At 35.1% G+C, this 22,229-nt stretch overlaps 1 protein-coding gene across 2 annotated transcripts; it reads right to left on the bottom strand.

Annotated features, from left to right (window-relative positions):
* Positions 1–4,402: 4,402 nt before the first annotated feature.
* Positions 4,403–14,297, bottom strand: LOC141401147 (RNA-binding protein 45-like). Of its 2 annotated transcripts, none has more exons than XM_073981066.1 (9): positions 14,135–14,297; positions 13,492–13,855; positions 12,829–13,430; positions 12,193–12,256; positions 12,029–12,126; positions 11,743–11,849; positions 11,504–11,674; positions 11,210–11,286; positions 4,403–5,021 (listed from the first exon to the last, which is right to left on the bottom strand). In XM_073981066.1, exons 2-8 carry the CDS (start codon positions 13,803–13,805, stop codon positions 11,212–11,214), a joined length of 1,431 nt encoding a protein of 476 aa, XP_073837167.1. In that variant the 5' UTR covers positions 13,806–13,855; positions 14,135–14,297; the 3' UTR covers positions 4,403–5,021; positions 11,210–11,211. The 2 variants fall into 2 exon arrangements, with proteins under 2 accessions (XP_073837167.1, XP_073837168.1); XM_073981067.1 differs by having other exon boundaries at positions 13,492–13,937; positions 14,114–14,253.
* Between the last annotated feature and the right edge of the window lie 7,932 nt (positions 14,298–22,229).

The raw sequence follows: 22,229 nt of genomic DNA, 5'->3' as shown, positions 1-22,229 counted from the left end.
TGAAGAGGAGGACAATGGGCAACCCCAAAAATCAAATCCTATTTTAAGCGATTTAAAAGATTTAGTAGAAGATATTTCCTCATCATCGGATTTAGAACCTGAACCAGGAGAAATATCGTGTTAAGAAAATTTAAGTTTTCTCTTCTAATAATTCTGTTAATTTTGAAAATTATTTTTGTTTTAAGTATACAAAGTATAATTGCAATAATTTTTCTTATTTACTTACCTTCTAAAATCCAACAAGTTTCAATAAAACATCTTGAATTGAATTTTTTTAAAAACTTTTATTTTGTATTTAAAATAAGAAAAAAAATAGTTTTAAAAGTGGGCCACAACCAAGTTTGTGTAGTTAGGTGTATTCCCCAAAATACTTACAGATGGTTTTGGAAAAAGTTTTGTTGTTAACCTGGGGTTCCGGTTTCCATCAGCCCAATGCAGATTTTTTTAAGCCCACCATGAATTTTTAGGCTTATTTTCTAGAACTACGATCAACGACTTACGGGTAGATTCTTGGACGATAACTCACTTCCGGATAATTATATAAATACCACATGGTAGTTAGCAGTACCAGATTTAATCATCTCGATATTCATAAGGGCCCCTGGCTGTCTCCAGTTCAGAAAACGAGAAATCACATTGATCAAGTTGTGAAAGATGGAAGACATTCATCGAGCGTGTTGGATGTGCGTTCGTTCCGAGGAGCAAACATAGACTCGGACCACTACCTTGTTGCAGCAAAGGTACGCACCCGGTTAAACGTAGCAAACAAAGTACGAACAGACACAACACGAAAATTAGACATTGGTAAGCTGCAATCACAACAGATAGTCACAGCATATTCCACTCAACTAGCCCAATTGCTTAATCAAAGCACTCCTCATCCCGATAACATATCAGCGCAATTGCAAAGCATTGCCCACTCCATGCAAACAGCCGCAAAATCCATACTTGGATACCAGAGACCTCCACCAAGGAATCCATGGTATGATCAGGAGTGTCGTACTGCCACCGAAGAGAAAAATGCGGCATATAGGGCTACTTTACAATCCGTAGCAACGCGTAGCACACGAGAGAGATACAGGGAGAAAAGGAGAGAGGGGAAACGTCTTTTCCGCAGGAAAAAGAGAGAGATGGAAAAGCGGGAGTGTGAAAAAATCGAGATGTATAGGAGCCAGAATGAAGTCCGAAAATTCTACCAAAGAGTCAAGCATCAAACTGATGGCTTTGGTACAGGTACATCCTCCTGTAGAGACCAGCAAGGTAATTTGATATGGAAAGAACATTTTCAAATCTGTTGGTATCCAATAGCAGCGAAGACGACGAAGATACCACAGTCCCAATCCCAGAAGATGGTATTGAATGTATACCGCCCAGCCAAGATGAGGTAGACAGCAATAAATCGGCTGAAGAATAATAAGGCAGCAGGGGCCGATGGCTTACTAGCCGAGCTGTTCAAAACCGGAGGCGACACGCTGATAAGGTCTATTCATCAGCTAGTTAGCACAAGCTGGCAGGAAGAACGAGTACCCGACTATTGGAACCTGTGCTCCGTCCATAAGAAAGGAGATAACACTGTATGCTCTAACTATAGGGGCATAAGTCTACTCCCGATTGCCTACAAGATCGTGTCAGGGATATTGTGCGAACGACTAAAGCCAATGGTCAAAGAGATAATTGGACCATACTAATGCGGCTTTAGACCTGGCAAGTCCACCATTGATCAGATATTTACCTGGGGAAGACCCAAGAAATACAGATCGACACCTACCACCTTTTTGTCGATTATAAAGCAGCCTTCGACAGCCCGCTGCGTTCAAAGGTATTCCAAGCCATGTCTGAATTTGGTATCCCCGCAAAGCTCATCCGGCTTTGTAAAATGACTAACTGACTCGAGGTCCTCAGTTAAAATAGGAAAGAACCTCTCCGAAGAGTTTGATACCAAAAGAGGTTTCAGACAAAGAGACAGCCTTTCGTGTGATCTCTTCAATATCCTGCTGGAAAAGGTAATACGAGATGCAAATGTCAAAAGAAGTGGCACAATCTACACCAATAGCCACATGTTACTTGCTTATGCTGATGATATAGACATCATTGGACGCTCAGTAAAATAAGTAACTGATACCTTTATAAAGGTCGAAGGAGAATCTGCTAAAGTGGGTCTGGCGGTAAACAGTGAGAAGACCAAGTTGATGGTGTCGCCGCACAATGCGTCCATTGAGCTCGGACCGACTGTGGAAATTGGTTCCTAAAATATTGAGGTAGTAAAAGACTTCGTCTACCTCTGCACTGCCATAAACCAAATGTGTTCTTCTTTGACACGGCGGTGCCGATGATTTTCGGCAATTTACACACACACGACCCGAATGCACAGAAAGAGCGTACAAAAGAGAACAAATGTTTTGATTTGTTATTGTTTTATAGCTTGCGTGAATACAAACTTACTAACACACTGTTATAAGTTGCCAATATTTTGAATTTTCTCCGTTCTCTTTTTGGTCATGTCTGCCATAAACACTACAAACACCATCTGTTGTGAAATAAGAAGAAGCATTGTATTGGCCAGCAGATGCTACTATGGTTTAAATAAGCAATTTAAAAACAAAGCCACATCTCGTCAAACAAAAATAACGCTCTACAAAACACTGATACTACCCGTGCTGATGTATGGCTCCGAAGCCTGGGTACTTGCGCAAGCAGACATGGCAGTGCTTGGTGTGTTTGAGAGAAAAATTCTTCGAAAGATCTACGGACCAATCTGCGTTGACGGTGAATATCGACGTCGCATGAACCACGAGCTGTATCTGCTATACAACGACATCAATATAGTTAAACGTATCGAGATACAGCGATTGCGTTGGTTATGCCATATCATAAGAATGAGCGATGATGAACCCGCTAAAAAGACGTATGAATACATGCCACATGGCGGTGCACGCAGAATTGGCAGGCCAAGGAATAGATGGCGCAAACAAGTGGATGATGAGATGAAAAGGCGTGGTATTGCACAGTGCAAAGCAACAAATAGAGAGGAATGGAGATCTCTTCTTAGTTCGGCCTGTAGAACAAATGTTCTGTAATGGGCCAGCTAAGTAAGTAAGTATAATAGACCAACCACCGCACATCACTGCAGAATAGACCAGTTACCACACACAACAACTTGATTATAAACTTACATCCATCATCACAGCATCACCTACACACTCAACTTCAAAAACAAATCGGCAATAGTCCAGCATCTATCATCATCACACTTAGCCTAACCACAACACACAGTTTCTTTAAGAATGATCACAATGGACCTCAAGGTCTCCGAGTGAAGTAGCTGCCAACAATGGTAGCTGCGCATCCTAAAACCAAACCAAAAACCGGGGTGCAATGTACTTATAGGATTTTGGGATTATTCTCATTGATGCAAGCCAACTTTGTGATGGTGGGTGAATGGCGTTTTGGCTTATCGGCCTCTCAGTATCTTGTGAAACATTTAGCTACGCCTTCTCATCTTATCCTGGCGTATTATCCCAGTATCCATCTGGGTTACTAAAGCCAATGGTTGCGCTCCTTATGCTCATGGCTTTGTTCGTCAAGAGTCATGACGTCCCAACCCTGAGAAACCATGTTTAGTGCGTTTTCTTGATCTCTATCCCATCCGCCAACGATTTCTGGGGAATTAAATTTGTGTTTCGGTGTTTGCAGTTGTGTTGTAAACATATGCTTCGTTGCCGTACTTTTTTAATAGTGAAGGTAATGGATAGAACCAGCGTCTGTATCAACCGAGAGTCGAACATTAGCTGAAGATCCTTGTTTATGTCCGAATTCAACTTTGCTTTGAGGTACCATTCTATGGAAAATCAAAATTCGATCAAGACCGTAAAGTACCTTATTCTGTAGGTTAAGTCCAAGTCGCTTATTATGAACGTAAAGTCCCCGTTTCAGCTTAAAAGATAGAGGCCGACTTCCGTATCGTCAGATGCTTTGTAGTTTTTAAACTTCGTCGAAATATTTCAGTTGCACACTCATGCATTGTTCCTCGAAAACCCATCTAAATGCATCAGAAATAAAAATGGTACGTGTTTTGCTTTTTACCTGCGTTGAAATGAGCAATTGTGACTTTTTGAAGTACATAGCTATGCATTTGTTAAGTATTGCGGCGTTATGAAACACACTTCTTCAGACATTTGCAGTCATTTGCAAAGCATCTGACGATACGGAAGTCAGCCAGAGTGAGAGAACTCACCCGGAATTTACGTTCAGAATAAGGCTAAATAAATATGTGTGGTCTAAGATCGAAAACTCAATGATTTGATGTCGAATAGGATTAGCAACAATTATATATTAATTAAAATATCTCGAAATACTTACTTTATATACAACAAATCACCTACTAATAAATAAAACAAATTAATTTAAAAGAATAAATTGCATTTAGAAAATGAATAAATAAAATTGATTATTTTTATGTGGGGATAAATAAATTTTGTTAAGTAATTGTAAGTAATACTTAATAAAGGACGAAAGTTTTTCAGAGAGTATATTTTTAAGGGGGTTTAATTCGTTAATTTAGTTATTGTTATTGTTTTTCTTTGTTCTTTTGGATAAAGTGTTTTTCTTCATTCATTTAAAGTTGATCAAAAGTCTAGTCGTACATAATAATGGAGTGAGAGAGAGAGAGAAAACGAATCAATTGTCGCTACATCTTTGTTTATGACAGATGTCCGTATATAATAGTTGTTGTATATTGTATATGAGAATGTTGATTAACTATATATATTGCAGTATATGTATTCATATATATAGAAATATAGGTCCAAAATATCCGATTCAGTTCAAAGTCCTTCCTTCCGTTCGGTTTATATATTATCTGTTTTCCAGTTCGGTTGATGTCAGTTCAATTTGTTTTCTTTTTGATTCTCTATTTCTACATATCATTTATTTATGTTCAGTAGTATGTGAGTCGTCTCTGTTCAAAAGTCCATACTCTTCCGTTCTTTTTTTTCTGTTCAGTTGTCAGTTGTGATTGTGGTCTGTGAAAAATAGAAAATAAAAATATCTTGTATGATGTTTGGTTGGAGATATAAAATAGAGAGAAAAAAACCAAATGTTTTGTTTGTTTCGTGTTTTTTTTTTAATTGTAATTTTTGTTGTCTCTGTAAAAGTGAGAATAATATATAGGACAATATTGTATTTTTGGGTGATCCACTGTAAAAACAACACTTTTACTTACCTTTGATATATTGTACAAACTTAAATCATTTATAAATCGACGTTTGCCGATTCAAATAATATGTACCGTTAACTTTATATTGGACCAACTTACATGCATTCAGTGACTTTTGGGGGTATACCCCTCGGTCTCATATTCTTAAACAAACTTACGTTTTTTTAAGTTCGGTTATTTTAACGTGTCGGGTTTTAACAATGGGCGTACTGTTGGAAACGACAATTTGACATATAACACATAGACCTGCCAATAACTAAATTGCCCCACGTTGGGCGGCAGAACACCTTTTCAATTATTTCGGAAAATAAGTTTGCAAATTACTATACGGATGCCAAACATTTGTCAAATTCTGTCCAAATATAAAAAAATAACTAAATTGCCCCACGTTGGGCGCCATATCACCTTTTCGATTATTTCGGAATATAAGTTTGCAAATTACTATACAGATGTCAAATCTTTGTCGAATTCTGCCCAAATAAAAAAATGAAGTATGCCGGAAATGGGTATTCAAAAATGAATAGTATTAAGCGTCTTGTACAGATCGACGCTGGCACATTGCTGCAATCTGGCGGTTATTGTTGATTATAGAGTTGTAATAGTGCTGTTAGCTTACCTGCGCTAAGGTTTGCGGCACCCCTCCTAAGGTGTTTAGATTTGTTAGATTGCCAAAATTTGAGCACAATCGGAATATGTTAACCGTGCCACTGGGGCCTCAAAGTTTCCACAGTAATTTGTATGGGACAAAATGCGAATTTTTACGAAATTGACCTAAAGGTCAATCTTCACTACCATTTAAAATAATCTCATTTTGAGACAATAAAGTCATACTGAAGTATTTCATACGAGTATTATTCAAAACAGGACATCGTCCCATGAAATGGGAAATTGTTTCCGCTTCAGCCAGGTTGCACAACGAGCACTTTTGCGGCGTTCTGTATTTCTTAAACTTTAGCCAGAAAAGGTCACCTCTAGCTTTCATTATCATAGAAATTTGGTCATGATAATATTTTTCATTACAGTACATGGCTCCGATATTGGGATCAAGGTATCTATATATACGATTCTCACTCACTTTGGCTTGAGTTTTGAAGAAAAGTGTTATAGGCTTTTGATCTGATTTCCATAAGAAGTCTGTGACCTGATTCCATCCAGTATGTTTTGTTCCTCAATATATTGCTATAATCAATGTTAAATATTGATAGTTGGTCTGAATGATCTTTGAACCAAGCCAGATTTTTGTTGACAACTTTTTGGGCAAGTATATAAGGTAGCCCGGTATTACTTAAATCGAATAGAACTATTGCCAAGTATTGGATATGAAAGGAGTGTCTGTATATATACCCCGGTTACCTAGGCGATAACATAGTTTGGAGTGGAGTCTGGAAGGTGTAGAATTTTCTTTATAAATAACCGATACAGTTTCTCAACGTAGTTGTAATATGAGTTACCCCATATCTGCGCACCATAGCTATGAATCGATCTACAGACAGCCAGGAACATTTTCCATTTCGCTGTTAATGATATTGATGGTTTTGCTATAAACTGTTTCCATGTAAAATTTAGGGATATTTTTGTGAGATGTTTCGAAAAGGAAAATTTAGGTGTTAAAATCATACCGAGGTATTTGTATTCATTTATGGTTCTTAATGCTTCTCCTTTATAACTCCATTTGTCACTTAAGGAAAATTTTGGCACCTTTCCTAAACACCATTACCTCGGATTTAGAAAGATTTATTTTCATTCCCCATCTATCGCAGTAAGTTTCCAAATTGGTTATCATGCTTTGCAAGGTTTCTGCCAGTATAACTATTTCGTCCGCATACATTAGAAGGCGAATGTTGATTTCATCCACATAAAGACAACCTTGTAGATGATCGTGCATATCGTTTAAATACAGTGCAAATAAAATTGGGGACAACAGGCAATCTTGCTTAACTCCAACTACTGTATCAAACTATTCTGACAAGTGGGTACCAGACCAAACTGCTGACTTCGTATTTTCATATATCTTTTCCACAAAATGTATAATTTTTGACGTTAATCCTGCCTCTTGTAACTTATAAATTAGGAGATCTCTTGGAACCGCTTTGAAATCGACGAAGATGATGAGATTGAAGATGTTGTCAACAGTGGAGTAATTTTTCCGAAAACCTGCCTGGAATTAGTGTTGGGCAATCTCGTTCATTGAGCGGATCGATCTTTTTCATTCCGTTCACCAAAAAGATCCGGGTCGCTCACTTCGTTCGTTGGCTCTTTTTCATTAATAAAACATTTTAGTCCATCATTTTCTTTTGAATATCGTTCATGGTTCCTCTTCTCTACATTGATTGTTTTGTGTGTGTCAGTTTGTGATGCTTGCGTTAACGCAGCTTGTGTCAGTTTGTTTGTGTGCAAAAAATGGTGGTTGTTTTCTGTACGTGGTGGTGGTGATTTCAACGAAAGAAGCAAAAAGAACCAGAGAAGCTAAAATAACGAGGTAGACGAATGATCTACTGAACGACATGAGCTACTGAAAGATATGACCTATTGAACGATATCAGCTAACAGAATCATTGATTGTGTTGTGTGTGATAATTTATGATGCTTGCGCTAATGCAGCTTGTGTTAGTAGATTTTTAGAGTTGCGTAGTTCCGGAACGAACTAGTTCCAAGGAGCTATTCCGGACAAAGAACTATTGGAACTATATCCGGCTCTTTCATATATATAGTTCCTTTAGTTCATATAGTTCCAGCCTTGCATATAATTCCTTTCATTTGTATAACTCATTTTCTTTAATTAATTCCGCACTCACTTCGTCCTTTCACGTTCGGTTCCTTCATCGTTCAGATGCTGCCTCGTTACATCATCCACCAAAAGATGAAAACAAAAAGAAAGATTTGTTAAACTACTTTACTCTCGGAACTATTTGGAACGAAAGGAATAAAAAGAACGACAAACGAGAAAGATTCATTGAACTATATCGGTCTCGGAACTATTTGGAAAGAAGGAAATAGAAATAACAATGAAAGAGTAAGATTAATTGAACTATGTCGCTCTCGGAACTATTTGGAACTATATTAAGGAACTAGAAAGATCGATCCGCTCCAGGAACTAGATTGCCAAACTCTATAGATTTTGTGTGCAAAACTAATTATGGTGGTTCTGCTGGTAATTTTGGCCATCAGGGATCTAAATAAACGACATAAACGAATGTGCTGGATACGGATCCGTTCGTTCTTTTCACGGAATCGTTCCTTGGAACCCGTTTGTTCATAAATGACACAACACTACCTTTTATTCATTTAATATTTGATACTGATTCACCCATTCCGTAATTCTAACATTTATCATTCCAATCACCAGTTTTCCTTCATAATTCATAAATGTTATTCCACGATAATTGTTAACATCATTCAGGTTTCCTTTTTTGTGGATAGGGAAAATTATCCCTTTTCGAAAAGTTTCATAATCGTCAAATTCATTTAGGATCCTTGTATACGCTTTGCATAGAGTTAATAACAGATCTTCCGTGTCGTACATGAAAAACTCGTATGGGACTATATCATCCCCTGGCGCTTTATTTGTTTTGACCTTTTTCAATTGGTCTTTTATTTCATCAAGAGTGAATTCTCTGTCCAGAATTGGATTAGTAATGTAATTAGGAGCGTAAAGGATCTGTGCAGTATTACTTATCGGATATAGAAGACCTTTAAGGTAAGTCATGAGACTTTCTACAGGTATGTCACTGCTAATATCTTGTTCTACATGCTTGATTGCTTTCGCTAGTGCCCACCAAGATTTGCTATCAGTGATAGAGTCAAATTGTTGCTCCATGTTTTTGTAGCAAGAAACCTTCTTTGATTTGCATAATTGGTCATAGAATTTCTTCTGCTCTACGTAAGCGTTTCTATCATACTGATTTTCCGATTTTCTTAGTTTTTTTGAGCATACCCATTGTCTTTTTTCTATGTTTTAAGCACTCGTAGTCGAACCATTTGTTCTTAAAACAATTCGTATCGGATTTTGTATCTTTCGGATACGACTGAATTATCGTTGTAATTAAATCGATAAGCTGGAACCCGGATGGTAAAACTGAAAGGTTTGATGTTTGGTATAGCTCTTTGTTTGTCTCTTTCCATTTTAGTTTTGGCGGAAGTTTGAAATTCCTGCAAAGTTAAGACTAATGGGAAATGATCCGACCAGATTTGATCTTCAACTCGAAGAGATTTTACATAGCTTAGCATTTCCAGCGATACCGAACATAGGTCTATCAGTGAGCTACCGTTTTTATTTGTAAATGTGAATCTACCTTCTTCATCTCCTTGTGTTCTTCCATTTAAAACAATCAGACCACTATTATCACAAAACTCCAAAAATTTCCTACCATTTGCATTTATGTTTTTGTCTTATGAATTTCTTGTGGAATAGCAGTTGTATGGGAGTTGTTGTGGCAATTCTTGTTCCTCTCCTATCCGGATATTGTGATCACCCATAATGATTTTCATATTTCCATTGTTCTCTGCACCCCGTTTCACTTTTTGAAATCTTCTTCCCAATTAGTTCCTCTCAGATACACCGGTAATATCTCAAAAAGACAGCTGTTAAACTCACACTGAAGTATGTCTTGGCTCCTCGGTTGGTGAGTGTGTGTTTAAACCCATTTCTTTCTGGATCATTTCGCACTCCATATACCTCTCCCCCAATACCTCTCCCTCTAGTACTGTTCCTAATGGCAGACCTCCAATATGTTTTGAAATTTTTAAATTTGTTTTTGTAATTTTTTTTTTACTTTCTTCAACATGTGTTTCCGAAAGAATAAATATATCAAACTGCTGTAGGTACTCAAAGAAGCGGTGGTGAAGATTTTTACTGTGTAAACTGTGAACATTGTATGATATAATATTATAATATGTTTTCCCGCATAAAAAAACCGATTTTTTCCCTTTGACTTAAAATCAGTCTACCATTAAACACATGGACAACAGATATGTGAATAACACGGAAAGTGCAGATCGGTTTGGTAGACAGTTCCGACCACTAACTACTCCTCCTCAACAGTTCCGACCACTAACTACTCCTCATCAACTACTCCTTTCAACTGTCCCAAGCAAAACCTAATCATTTATCCCCATAAAATTTGTGGCCACAGTCGCATTCCTAGACATGGAGATTGAACCAGGTACTATTTAAATAGAAAAACGAACAGAGTGCTATTCCACATGGATGCAACAATAACAAGAAAACTGAGAAGTTTGATTTCTCCTTTATAATATAATATAATTGTTCCACAAATATCCCAGACGGGACAAGGGAGACTTCTCTCATATCAATGAGTGCACCCCGATTCATATTAACTCAATGATATGGGACCTACTGTTTATCGCCGAGTCCGAAAGGTGTATCCTAAAGCTACCACTTTTAGAAAAGCTTTACATGACTGAAATACTCAGGAAATGTCGCCAACATTACTGAGGGGTATTTTGCCAACGTTGAATATTTGATGTTGGTTGGCCGGGGAAGCGAATTGCAACACGGTGGCATTGCTAACATGTAATTAAAGACTTCCGAACCTAACCTACAAACTGTGACTGTAAAAAGTTTGCTATCCTGGACTTAAAGAGAGTTCTTCAAACTCGTTTGTTTTAGTGACGGAAACAAGCAAAACTGGTTAGTTAAGAAGAACATGAACTTAACTTCTTGCTAGGGTAGTTTAAGGCCAACAGCATTATGCAATTGTACTAATTCCCAATGAGTATGTATTACCGACTTAACCCTAAAGATTACTCTGGCTGCCGCGAAGTTTAACACTGGACACTGGTATTAAGATGAACTATTCTTCACACAGCGCCCAAGATGTAGACATACACAGTTAACGGACAAACACGCAATACGAAACAAACATCCAATGCAATTCCAGTGCATATTGGTCAAATTTCCTTTTGGGGATTACACAAAATACTTGTACATAAATTTGTAGAACACTCTACTCTCAATTGCTAATATGTACTTACATTTAATTGCGTCGCATACGTTTGCGATTACCATCACCATCATCATTATTGTGATCACGTTCCTCAGCTTCCAATACCTTTGCGATGTTGAAGAAAGAAAAAAATAAAATTGTGAATGTTTAAAATGGAATGCATAAACAGCTGCATAGTTTAATGGCTTCACTTGGATCGTAGAATGTATGAAATGTCAAATAAACTAAAATAGAGCCGTATAAACGTAACCAATGTATTTTGATAAAATTTAAAAAATATCCAAGTGATGCTTTAAACTGAATTCGATAAATTTTCAATTACCTTAATACGGGTACCACAAATCTCAGCACCGTGCAACGTTTGCATTGCATTTAATGCTGAATTTTTATTAGCATATTTGACATAACCACAATTTTTATTGGGCAAAAGATAAACATCCATTAATCCTCTCCAGCATGAAAAGACATTTTTCAAAATTGAAATTGGAATATTCTGTAAAGAAGATTTAAACATTAGAAAGTATAAACAAATTGAATGATATATAAATTAATTGATTTTACCGATGCCAAAACAATAAACAAACGCTGGGCACATTGTGCATCTGAGGGTGCCAATGGTTCAGGCGGTGGTAGAGGAACACTGCAAATTGCATCCATTTTTGAACGTTCTGAAAAAGATTAGGTAGGGGAAATTTTAAAATACATATGTGGTTACGTGCCACTGTATAAAGCTATATAAATAAAACTCTCCAACAACTTTAATAAGCATACCAAGCCCACAAATCGCTTCTATGAAGAAGCCTAACATTTTTTTGACATAAATACGATTTAAATTAATAAAACTTACTATCAATAAATGAAGTATCAATACGAGCAGAGCTCATTCCAGAAACCTTCGCTATAATACGTTCACCAGCTGGATATTCCAAACCATGTAGCTTATCTCTGCAAAACGTGCAAAAATTACATTTTAATTAAAACATTCAAAAGTCCAATAAATACAAAAATTACCTTGCATATATGGCTGCTTCTGGACTGTCATAGACCACGAGAGCTTCATTAGTACGTGGACCACCTAAAAAATTTAAAAAGAAATTAATATTGGCTGGACATACATTTAGTTTATATTGTAATGCAAAGGCTAATGATAGGGATTACTAATTAGATTTTATCAAAGGGTAAGACTTGCTGCGGACCTCATAAGCAGGGATGCCAACTGTTCCGAGGTAAAAACCGCTACAGCCACATACGCACCGTAGGTCTGTAGCGGTTTTTACTTTAAAACAGTTGACATTCCTGCTTAAACAGTGGTTTTTGTACGTCAAAAATCACAACAAGTTGCGGGAAAACCACTAACTTGGCACCCCTGCTCATAAGTTTTACTGCCACACCTACATTGGCCCATTTTTAAAACTATGGTGGTTATTCGAAGATAAAGGTTGAGAAAACAGTCTCTCCTTTAAGTTGAAACCGGGGAAAGACTGATTATAAAACATTGTGACCAGGACGGTAACCGTTGTACTTATGGTGAATATACCAGAGCGATTTGCGTTCGGGCATTAAACGAGACTTAAGCCACAAAAATATCTTTAAAGCTACATAGCACCCCAAAATACTAAAAGTGATGAATAATTAATCAATACTTACATTCTCTTAAAATTTTACAATTATTTAGTCCTGGAATAATATTAAACAAATTCCACAATTGATCTTGATTAACACAATTGCTGATGATAACTTCCAGACATGTAGGATTTGGTACTGGTATATTTTGGAGGCGCAAGAATTGGGCCATTTCCTTATTGCTTGAAAGATTGCTGCCTCCCCAATTATTGAAATTGCCACCACCACCCGTTGGCATATTATTGAAACCACCGCCTCCAAAGCCCATGTTATCATTCATCATATTGGCAGGACCACGTCCACCACCACCACCACCTCGTCCTCCGCCATCATCTCTAGCTGATAGAGATCTTCCCGAATCCTTGGGTTCAGCAAATATGGGTTTGTACTTGGCTGGACAGTTTTCGAGGGCAATTGCAGCATCATAAAATTTACCATAACGTATATATGCAAATCCTTTGGGATTCCCAGATGCTTTGTCACGTAGTAATGTGACATTTTCAACTTTACCCCATTGACTGAATTCATCGCGTAATTCATCCTCAGTAGACGTTTTGGGACAAACAATAAAAAGGCGTACATATTTTTCATGTTCATTGTCCGACTTGCTGGAACCTTGATGACGACTATAGGAAAGGAGTGAAAATTAATATTACGCTGAAAATAAACACACAACCGTGAACTTACTTTGCAGCCACCAACACCTTCAATGTTCTATCCAAGGTACCAATAGTCTTGCCATTCATTTCTTCCTGGGCCCGAGCAGCTTGTGAAGTTTTTGCATATTTAATATAAGTTATGCCTTTATTTTCTCCACTATGTTTATCTTTTACAACCCATATATCTTCGATGTCACCAAACTGACTGAATGCTTCACGGAAATCTTCTTCCGTATGGGCTTTATTGCAAATTATGAAAAGTCGTGACATGGGAGGGTCATCGCCCTGATCACGACCACCACCACGTCCTCCATCACGAGATTGTGAACGATTTTCGTACATGTTTTAGTAAAAATATAGGTCTTTTTATGATCAAAATCCTTCCAACAAATCTAAATATATAAAGTAGAAAAATGTTTGTACGTTTATTTGTTTGAAGATTATGGACTCAAACACCGCTAACCGGTTTCCTTCCTGAAAATTTCAGAGTATATCACTACATGGCCCATATATCCCATATATACAGTGGGCATCAAAATAAAGTTTCCACCTCTCAACATTTTTTTTTATTGCATTATTACACCAATATCTTCTTCCACCTTTTAAGACTCTATAGAGGAGGCTAATACCAAATACGAAAATTGGCCTACATTTATCAAAATATATTTTACCTTATTCGGGGAACCGGGTTCAATTAGTTTAATATAATAATGACTACCAAATACGAAAAAACAAAACTTTTTTCAACACAATTAATAATGCCTGCCAACAAAGTCTGCCAAGCCAAGCTAATTTATTTATTTATCACGATATATCGATTAATCAACATTTTCTAAAAATCGAAATCGATTTTGGATTGTTGCCACTCACAGATATATGGTAACACATGAAGAGGCCGATGTTACATGATCAGCAAAAGGTCTGTCTGGTTAGAGGTAGTTTACACTATCAATGTCATAAGACACGAAATAAAAATATTCCATATCTTCCCACAGAGGCAATGTGGAGACGTAGTTTTTTTACATTTTTGCACAGAGTAAATGGCGCAAAGAAAATCTACAATATTTCACATATTAGCGAATATATAACGATGGGAAATTTCATGTCATTTGACATTTACATATAGTGTAAACTACACCTTAATTTACCAGCAAGAATTGTCAAGCAAGGACTTTCTCGGAGAGTAATGTTCCTTTTACATTAGCACGAAAAACAGGTTTTAGGGCTGTTTCGCCATTTATTTGCTAAAACAGGCAACATTTTGCAAAATTTTGCAACTTTGTTCTCCAAAACACAAAACAAATGGGCTTGATATTTCCGCAAAAAATTATTTACAATTTGCACAAACATTAATTACCGTATAATTAAAAACTGCTGATTGATTGTTTTCAGGAAGAAGAAAAGTTGCAAGTGATTGCTAGAAGAAATTTGTCCACCAAGAATTCGCAAAGTCTCAGTAAAGCTGAAACCACATACAACGTTTGGGTAAAGTTTTGTGTCGTTTTGGCCGTTTTTACACTGTTGGGCATGATGCCGAAAAATTCAAATTCATTTGAAATATATGCCGACAAACAGATAAACGCTGGACTTTGGTGTCGTCGTCGCCCTGTTGTTGTTGTTTTTTTCTCGACGCCCAACGCAAAACTTTAATCAAACGTTGTATCTGTTTTCAGCTTAAAAAAGAATTGTCAAAATGTCTCTCTCGATTCGCTCTCGTTTGTTGGACTTTTGTGTTAACAGACGACTTTCAGCAACAATTGGTACAAATTTTAGGGTAACCAGACAAACCTAAAGTGTATCTGTCATAGTCCCGGTCCACACTAGCGTGAATTTCATTAAAAAAATTCATGAAATTAGGCGTTTCTAGATCGAGTTCCATAGTAGGGTAAAATCATGAAATTGCTGTAGTGGGGAATTCGACCTAAGAACGCGTAATCTCATGAAATTTTTTAATGAAATTCTCGCTAGTGTGGACTGGGACATACCTATTATTCCACGCGCCATATAAACCTAAAGCTAAAAACAGATACAACGTTTGATTAAAGTTTTGCGTTGGTCGTCGAGAAAAAAACAACAACAACAGGGCGACGACGATACCAAAGTCCAGCGTTTATCTGTTTGTCGGCATATATTTCAAATGAATTTGAATTTTTCGGCATCATGCCCAACAGTGTAAAAACGGCCAAAACGACACTAAACTTTACTCAAACCATGGTAGAATAAAGTAAAGGTAGGCCACAGCTAACAGCTGATTACAATTTTTTTCTTTTTATGGCCTAATCTGTCAAAAGCGGGGTTGACATTTTGTACTGTTTTTGACATTATGCAATCATAAAGGTAGATGCATCGCTGAATTGTTCCGACAAAAAACTTCTGCTGTAACACTATATCTTAAAATTGAAAACAAGGACAAAAAATGTGTATTCGCGTGCCATAATAAAATTGTTGATTTTTTTAGCAAAACTTACGAATGAACAATTTATCAAATATTGATATTAATTTAAATTTGTTCCAAAAGTACGGGAATGTAAAAACTACAATTTTTGTAAAAATTCTGCTGACATTTATCTGCAAATCGGATACCAGCAATCACGATGTCAGATTAGCCAAACTTGTCAAGTAGAAAATAAGTGAATGACATTTTTTCACTGTCATAAGTTTGGGAAGAACTTTTGCTATTTTTGGAACACTTTTCCAAAAAGAATATTCTGGAGACTAGCTAAAGAAATGTTTTTACACTATATGGCACTTTTAACATATAAAAAGTGAAGCTCTAAGTTCCATATGTTTTTAATGCGGTATAGCTATGCAGGTACATCTACCATTATTATTGTACCATGCCATTTGACGTTTTAAGCCATGGCTGCAGGGTGGCATTTCGCAGTGATTTTCATACCTGGCCTACCTCTACTTCATTGTACCATGACTCAAACGTTGTATGTGTTTCCAGCTTTAAGCTGCCACAAAAACACTCTCTGGGCGTCCATATTACCCAAATACGTTACGAAAAAGTAAAAAGTAAAAAGTTTAGGCCCATTCTTTCGTCGTGTGCAATATTTTTCAAAAAAAAAAAAAAAAAAATCCGAAAGTAGCTCAAGGTGTGATCTATCAGATGAAAACAAAATATTCTGGAAAAATCTGGTAGATTTCTTCTAAAAAATTCATGAAAAATGTATTTTTTCGTGCTCAATACAATACTATCTATGGACATGGTTTAATAAGAAAGGTTAGCCAAAGCTTTATGTCAATTTAAATTTTTTCATTCGAGTATTCCTAAAACTTCAAAACAATATACACAAACTGTGTATGTGTGTGTGGTGTTTGAATAAAATGCCAAACAATTTTAAAAACAATCGAATTCAATGATTTTTAAAATTATTTTTGAAACATTTGTATGGAAATAATTCGTCAGGTTATCATTGAAACAAACATTTTATCATATCCACAACTTGATTATGGGGAGAAACATTGGTCCTTCATTCATTTTTCGCGATTTTTATAAAATGCTCAAAATTGGTGTTGTAAACAAACCCACTTGTTGCTTAATTTTGAAGTTTTAGGAATTCAAGAAAAACAAGGGTTCTATAGATTTTTTTCATTTAAATCTACCTCTTTACTTATACCATGTCTATGGATATTGAGATTTAAAAAAATAATTGATTTTGCCATCGATTTTCTGTCAGCTATAATTATAACCCATGGATGCACTCAGTACAAGTGCTCAATACAAATGCCGCGGAAGTACATCTTTTTCTATAAAGTCTTCAATGAATTTTACAAGAGAAAAAACATTCCATTTTGCTTTCCAGCACGCAGGTAGGAAGCACTCCATTTTTAATCCAAACATGCAATAAAGGTCAAAACCTATAATTTGCGTGTTACGTGTGCTCCAAAATACAAAAACAAAATGCATGTATTTCAAATTGAAATACATGTATTTTGTATTTGTTTCTTAGCGTTTAAAGATATGAAAATTACTGAAAAATACAACCCTGTAGCCATGGCTTAAAACGTCAAATGACACGGAGCAATAATAAAGGTAGATGTATATGCATAGTTAGTCCGTTTTATAAAAACATATGAAATTTAGAACTTCAGTGTTTAAGTTAAAAGTACCAAATAGAGTAAAAAATAAAAATCATTTCAGTTATGCTCCAGAATATTATTGCTAGATAAGTGTTCCAAAAATAGCAAAGGTTGTGCCCAAAACTTAAGATAGTGAAAATAAAAATGCCATTCTCTTATCTTCTACATGAAAATTTCGTGATTGCTGGCATCCGATTTGCGGATACGGCGACATTTCAACTAGAAATTTTAGAATATTTTTAATTTTTCCATTCCCGTACTTTTAGAACAAATATCAATACTTGACAAATCGTTCATTCGCAAGTATTACTACATATTAAAAAATCAATAATTTAATTTAGCCACGCGAATAAAATTTGTTGTCCTTGTTTTCAATTTCAAGATATTGTGTTAAAGCAGGGGCCTAATTACGACATTCGATTCGATCGAGTTTTTGCTCGAGATTGAAAAAATCAAACTATGAAAACCTATTCGCGCCACCAACTGTACATTTACTAAGGTATATGCATTAGAAATTTGTTACAACAAAGTCAAATAGTTTTACAAAAATAAATAATTTCGTACAGATTTCTAGCACATCTTCATTCCTAAAGAATTATTCAACGATTTCAACAAATATTTACATTTTTTCGTTAATAATTTTGTTTTTTAGTTTTTGCTTCAAAATAAACACATTTTTTACCATCTACCTTCTTAGTGTTCTTTGGAGAGCACAAAGGTGTTCATAGCTCGATTTTTTCATTCACGGGCAAATTCTCGATCGAATCGAATGTCGTAATTAGGCCCCAGTCTTTTGTTGGAACAATTCACCAATGCAAGGTAGATGCATTGGTGAATTGTTCCAACAAAAGACTATAATTGCATAATGTCAACAACAGTAAAAAATGTCAACCCTGCTTTTGACAGAATAGGCCATAACAAGAAAAAATTGTAATCAGCTGTTAGCTGTGGCCTACCTTATACATTATAGCTCTGTTCCTTTACGTGCAAGAATCTTCAAATTTTGCCACTTTTTACTCGAAAAGCGTTCCTTTACTTTAGACACCGTACAATTCATATGGGAGCAGTTTACAACTTTTACTACTTTTGCCGGTTTTACTATTTTCAAAAGTAAAGGAACAGACCATATGTGTGTTCGTTTACTCAAAATTTGTGCAAATTGTTGCTGGAAGTTGTTCGTTTACTCCACAGTACAATGCAAAAGACCTTAGTCGATTGCAAGAAGTTACTGGACTTGTACAAATTTGTACAAATTGTTGAGTAAACGAACACACCTATTATTGTACCATGGTTGCCGGCGTCTGATTGGCTGGTACGTTGACTTTGAATTTTGTTCCAGCTTTTTTGACGTTTTTTCCATTTTTGCGTTCCCAAACTTTTTGAAAAAATTTTTGTGTGAAAACTATTTTTCACTCTTTCTCTCTTTTACGAGTTTTACTATTAAAAAGTACGGGAACAAAGCTATAGACTGTTTTAGCAAAGTCCCGGACCACACTACAGTAATTTCAGTGAAATTTTGACACGAAATTATGCGTCTCTAGATCGAGTTCCATAGTAGAGTAAAATAATAAAAATGCTGTAGTGGGGAATTCGAGCTAAGAACGCATAATATCATGAACTTTTTCAATGAAATTCATACAAGTGTGGACCGGACAAATAAATGACGCAACCGCTCTTAAACCTAATTTTTGTGCTAATGTAAAAAGCATATTAGAAAATAACCACGGTAATGAGTGTCACGGTAATGATGGAAACGTGATTATTATTGGATTTAAATGTGGAAATCTTCAAAATTTGTTACAGAATATAATATAATTCAATGAAGGCTTAAGAAATTAATACACCGTTACCATAAATTTGGAAATTATAATATAAATAACGGAAAAAATACTCAGTAGGGGAATGACAAATTTTCGGGAACATGCATTATTGTTCAATCGATGAAAACAGTTCACCAGTTCTTTGTAGCGAGAAAGGTAACATTTGGCCTTTGGCTTGTATGTCAACCATTTGTTCCACCAAGGATATTGTTGTAGCGGAAGCTAAAAACGCTGAAGGACTTAAACTATATAAATCAAGTTCTTTTAGCGGACGTGTAAAGAAGATATCTGAGAATATATTTGCCGTACTTTGGTGGTTTCTTACATGGAAATATGTAAATGTATGAAATAATTACATATGAGCTTTGATGACATTTTGTAGTTCATTACGATGTATTTTTATTGAAAGATTCAACAACTATTACCGAAATATCTCAATTTAATGTTGATTGCTTCATTTCAATTTAATTCGTTTTAAAATTATTTTGTATTGATGTTTTGTTTTTGACTTTTTATTTTTTTTTTCTGTTCTTTCAAAAAATGTCAAATATTCCCTCTGACAAATTTACAATTTTTTACGGAAGAGAAAGTCTTTCATTTTTGTTTAAAGTGAAAAGCAAGTTTTGCCAGTTTTTCTTGTACGGAAACGCATTTTTTTTCAGAAAATGTTAAAAACAGAACACAACTTTAATATTAATACTTGCGAAAGAATGATTGATATTAATTGAAATTTGTTCCAAAAGTACGGGAATGTAAAAATTAAAATTTTTGTAAAAAGTATAACCGAAGTGTATCTGCAAATCGGATGCCAGCAATCACGATGTTAGATCAGCCAAACTTGAAAAAAGTCAATGAATGAAAAGTCAAATCCCTTTATAAAAAAATTATTTTTGTTGTAATTTCCCCAACAACATAAAGAAAGTTTTGACATAACATATTCAAAATTTTACGATGCCACTACCTGGGTAATTGTGCCATGGTTTGGGTACAACTTTTACTATTTTTGGAACAATTTTTATTTTTTACTCTATTTGGCACTTTTAACATATAAACGGTGAAGTTCTAAATTCCATATGTTTTTGTAAAATGGGCTAACTATGCAGATACATCTACCTTTATTATTGTACCATGCCATTTGACGTTTTAAGCCATGGCTGCGATTTTCATACCTGGTTCTGGATTCTTGTTCTATGAAAATTTGAAATGAAAAATATTTTCTTTATAATTTTTTTCATTTGACATATTTTTCCTTTATAAAAGTTTTCATTTCACATTTTCATAGAAACAGAATTGAGCCCCTGGCCTACCTCTACTTAATTGTACCATGAATTTAACCAAGGTATATTCATATGTCTGTGTTTAGACACACAAATTTCTCGGGAAAGTAAATTGAGTTTTTTGGAGAGAGCGGAGAGGAAAGAGCTCCTCAATACTCTTTCCTACCCGCTATTGCCTAAAAACGGAATTTACTTTCCCGTGTGTCTAAACACGGACTATAAGGTAAATGCATGAATTACAACAACTAACAAATTTACAAAAACAACGTTGTTGTTATTGAAAATTAATTGTCAAAGATAATTATTGAATAATAGGGTCGTTCCAAAAATTTGTTCAGGAAAAGCATAAATACATTATGAAAATCCTCTAAAATAGAACAAATTTGAATCAAAATGTAAATATTTATAAAGCATACAGAACTGTCGTGGGTCATTGTTATTACACGTTTGTGGTGAAAAGAAGAATTTTATGGTCGCAAATTTCGAATTTTCAAATTTCATGAGTATACCCTATTACATTTTGAAAACTAAATTTACAAAAAAGTAAGAATACAACTGATTGTCACTTCTACCTTGTATAAATATGCCTTGAATTTAACCAAGTTTTAAAACCTCAAAGACACATTTTTTTTGTTTGCAAACCATGAATAAAAATGCATTTGTTTGTCATTTATTTTTTATTTTCTCCAAAAGAAATATTTATTAATCATAATTATTATTTTTTTATTACTGTTGCTGCTGATGTGTTTTCTTTATGTTTTTTTTATTTGCTTTTTTCACTGACATTAAATATATACTTTTACATTATGCATTACACAAAGAAATCATCAAAGAAATTAATAAATTAATTAAAGTTAAAGTAGTTGTTGTTTTTTTAGGTTAGGTTTTAGAGAATTTGCACTAAAGTTATTATTGTAGTTAACAAATACTTGTTTATGTTGTTTGTGTATGGATTTATAAATTATTACATATTATTGTGATTTTTTGTTATGTTTTAGAAAATGAAGGAAGTTGGTGGCTATTAGTTGTTCTATTTTCTGTTGTGGTTACTAATAATTGCTATGGTTTGTTTTGAAATGATAGTCAATTTTGTGTGTTCGTTTATGAAATATATTTATTATTCGTTTTGTTATTGTATTAACATAATTTAGAATGGTTAATTTAAATAAATTTTTAATGATTTATGCTATGTGCTGTCACCTTATAATTTCGAATGCACATCAGAACTGCACGAATCTACTAATTTTTACTATTTTTTCCGATAACATAAAGGAAAAATGCTATCGTAGTAAAAAATAGTAGCTTCTTGCAGGTTCTGAAACAGAGCTCATTTGATAGCAGTTCACAACTTTTGCCACTTTTACCATTTTTAAAAGTAGAGGAACAGATCAAGTACCTTGCGGGATCAATACAAAGAACTTAAGCCAAAAACACATCCAACATTTCAGCACAGTTTGACGTCATTTCTGATATCAGAAACGTCGTCCATGAAAGTGCTCTTTCAAGGATGGAAGTCACAATGATTCTAAAACATTTGATTTAGATTATAAAAGAGAAACCTGGAGGTAATATTCTGCGAATGG

This window comes from Musca autumnalis, unplaced genomic scaffold, assembly GCF_047663935.1.
Source record: "Musca autumnalis isolate F117 unplaced genomic scaffold, ASM4766393v1 scaffold_4, whole genome shotgun sequence".
Classification (NCBI taxonomy): Eukaryota; Metazoa; Arthropoda; class Insecta; order Diptera; family Muscidae; genus Musca; species Musca autumnalis.
This window is presented reverse-complemented; position numbering and strand designations above follow the sequence as displayed.

What these genes read in the sequence shown, in the direction of transcription:
- LOC141401147 (XM_073981066.1), bottom strand. Translation starts at nt 13,805, where the DNA reads ATGTACGAAAATCGTTCACAATCTCGTGATGGAGGACGTGGTGGTGGT. An exon ending in TTGTAAAATTTTAAGAGAAT is followed by an intron (nt 12,257 to 12,828) that starts GTAAGTATTGAT and finishes TAAATTTTTTAG; the next exon opens with GTGGTCCACGTACTAATGAA. An exon ending in TGTTTATTGTTTTGGCATCG is followed by an intron (nt 11,675 to 11,742) that starts GTAAAATCAATT and finishes TCTTCTTTACAG; the next exon opens with AATATTCCAATTTCAATTTT.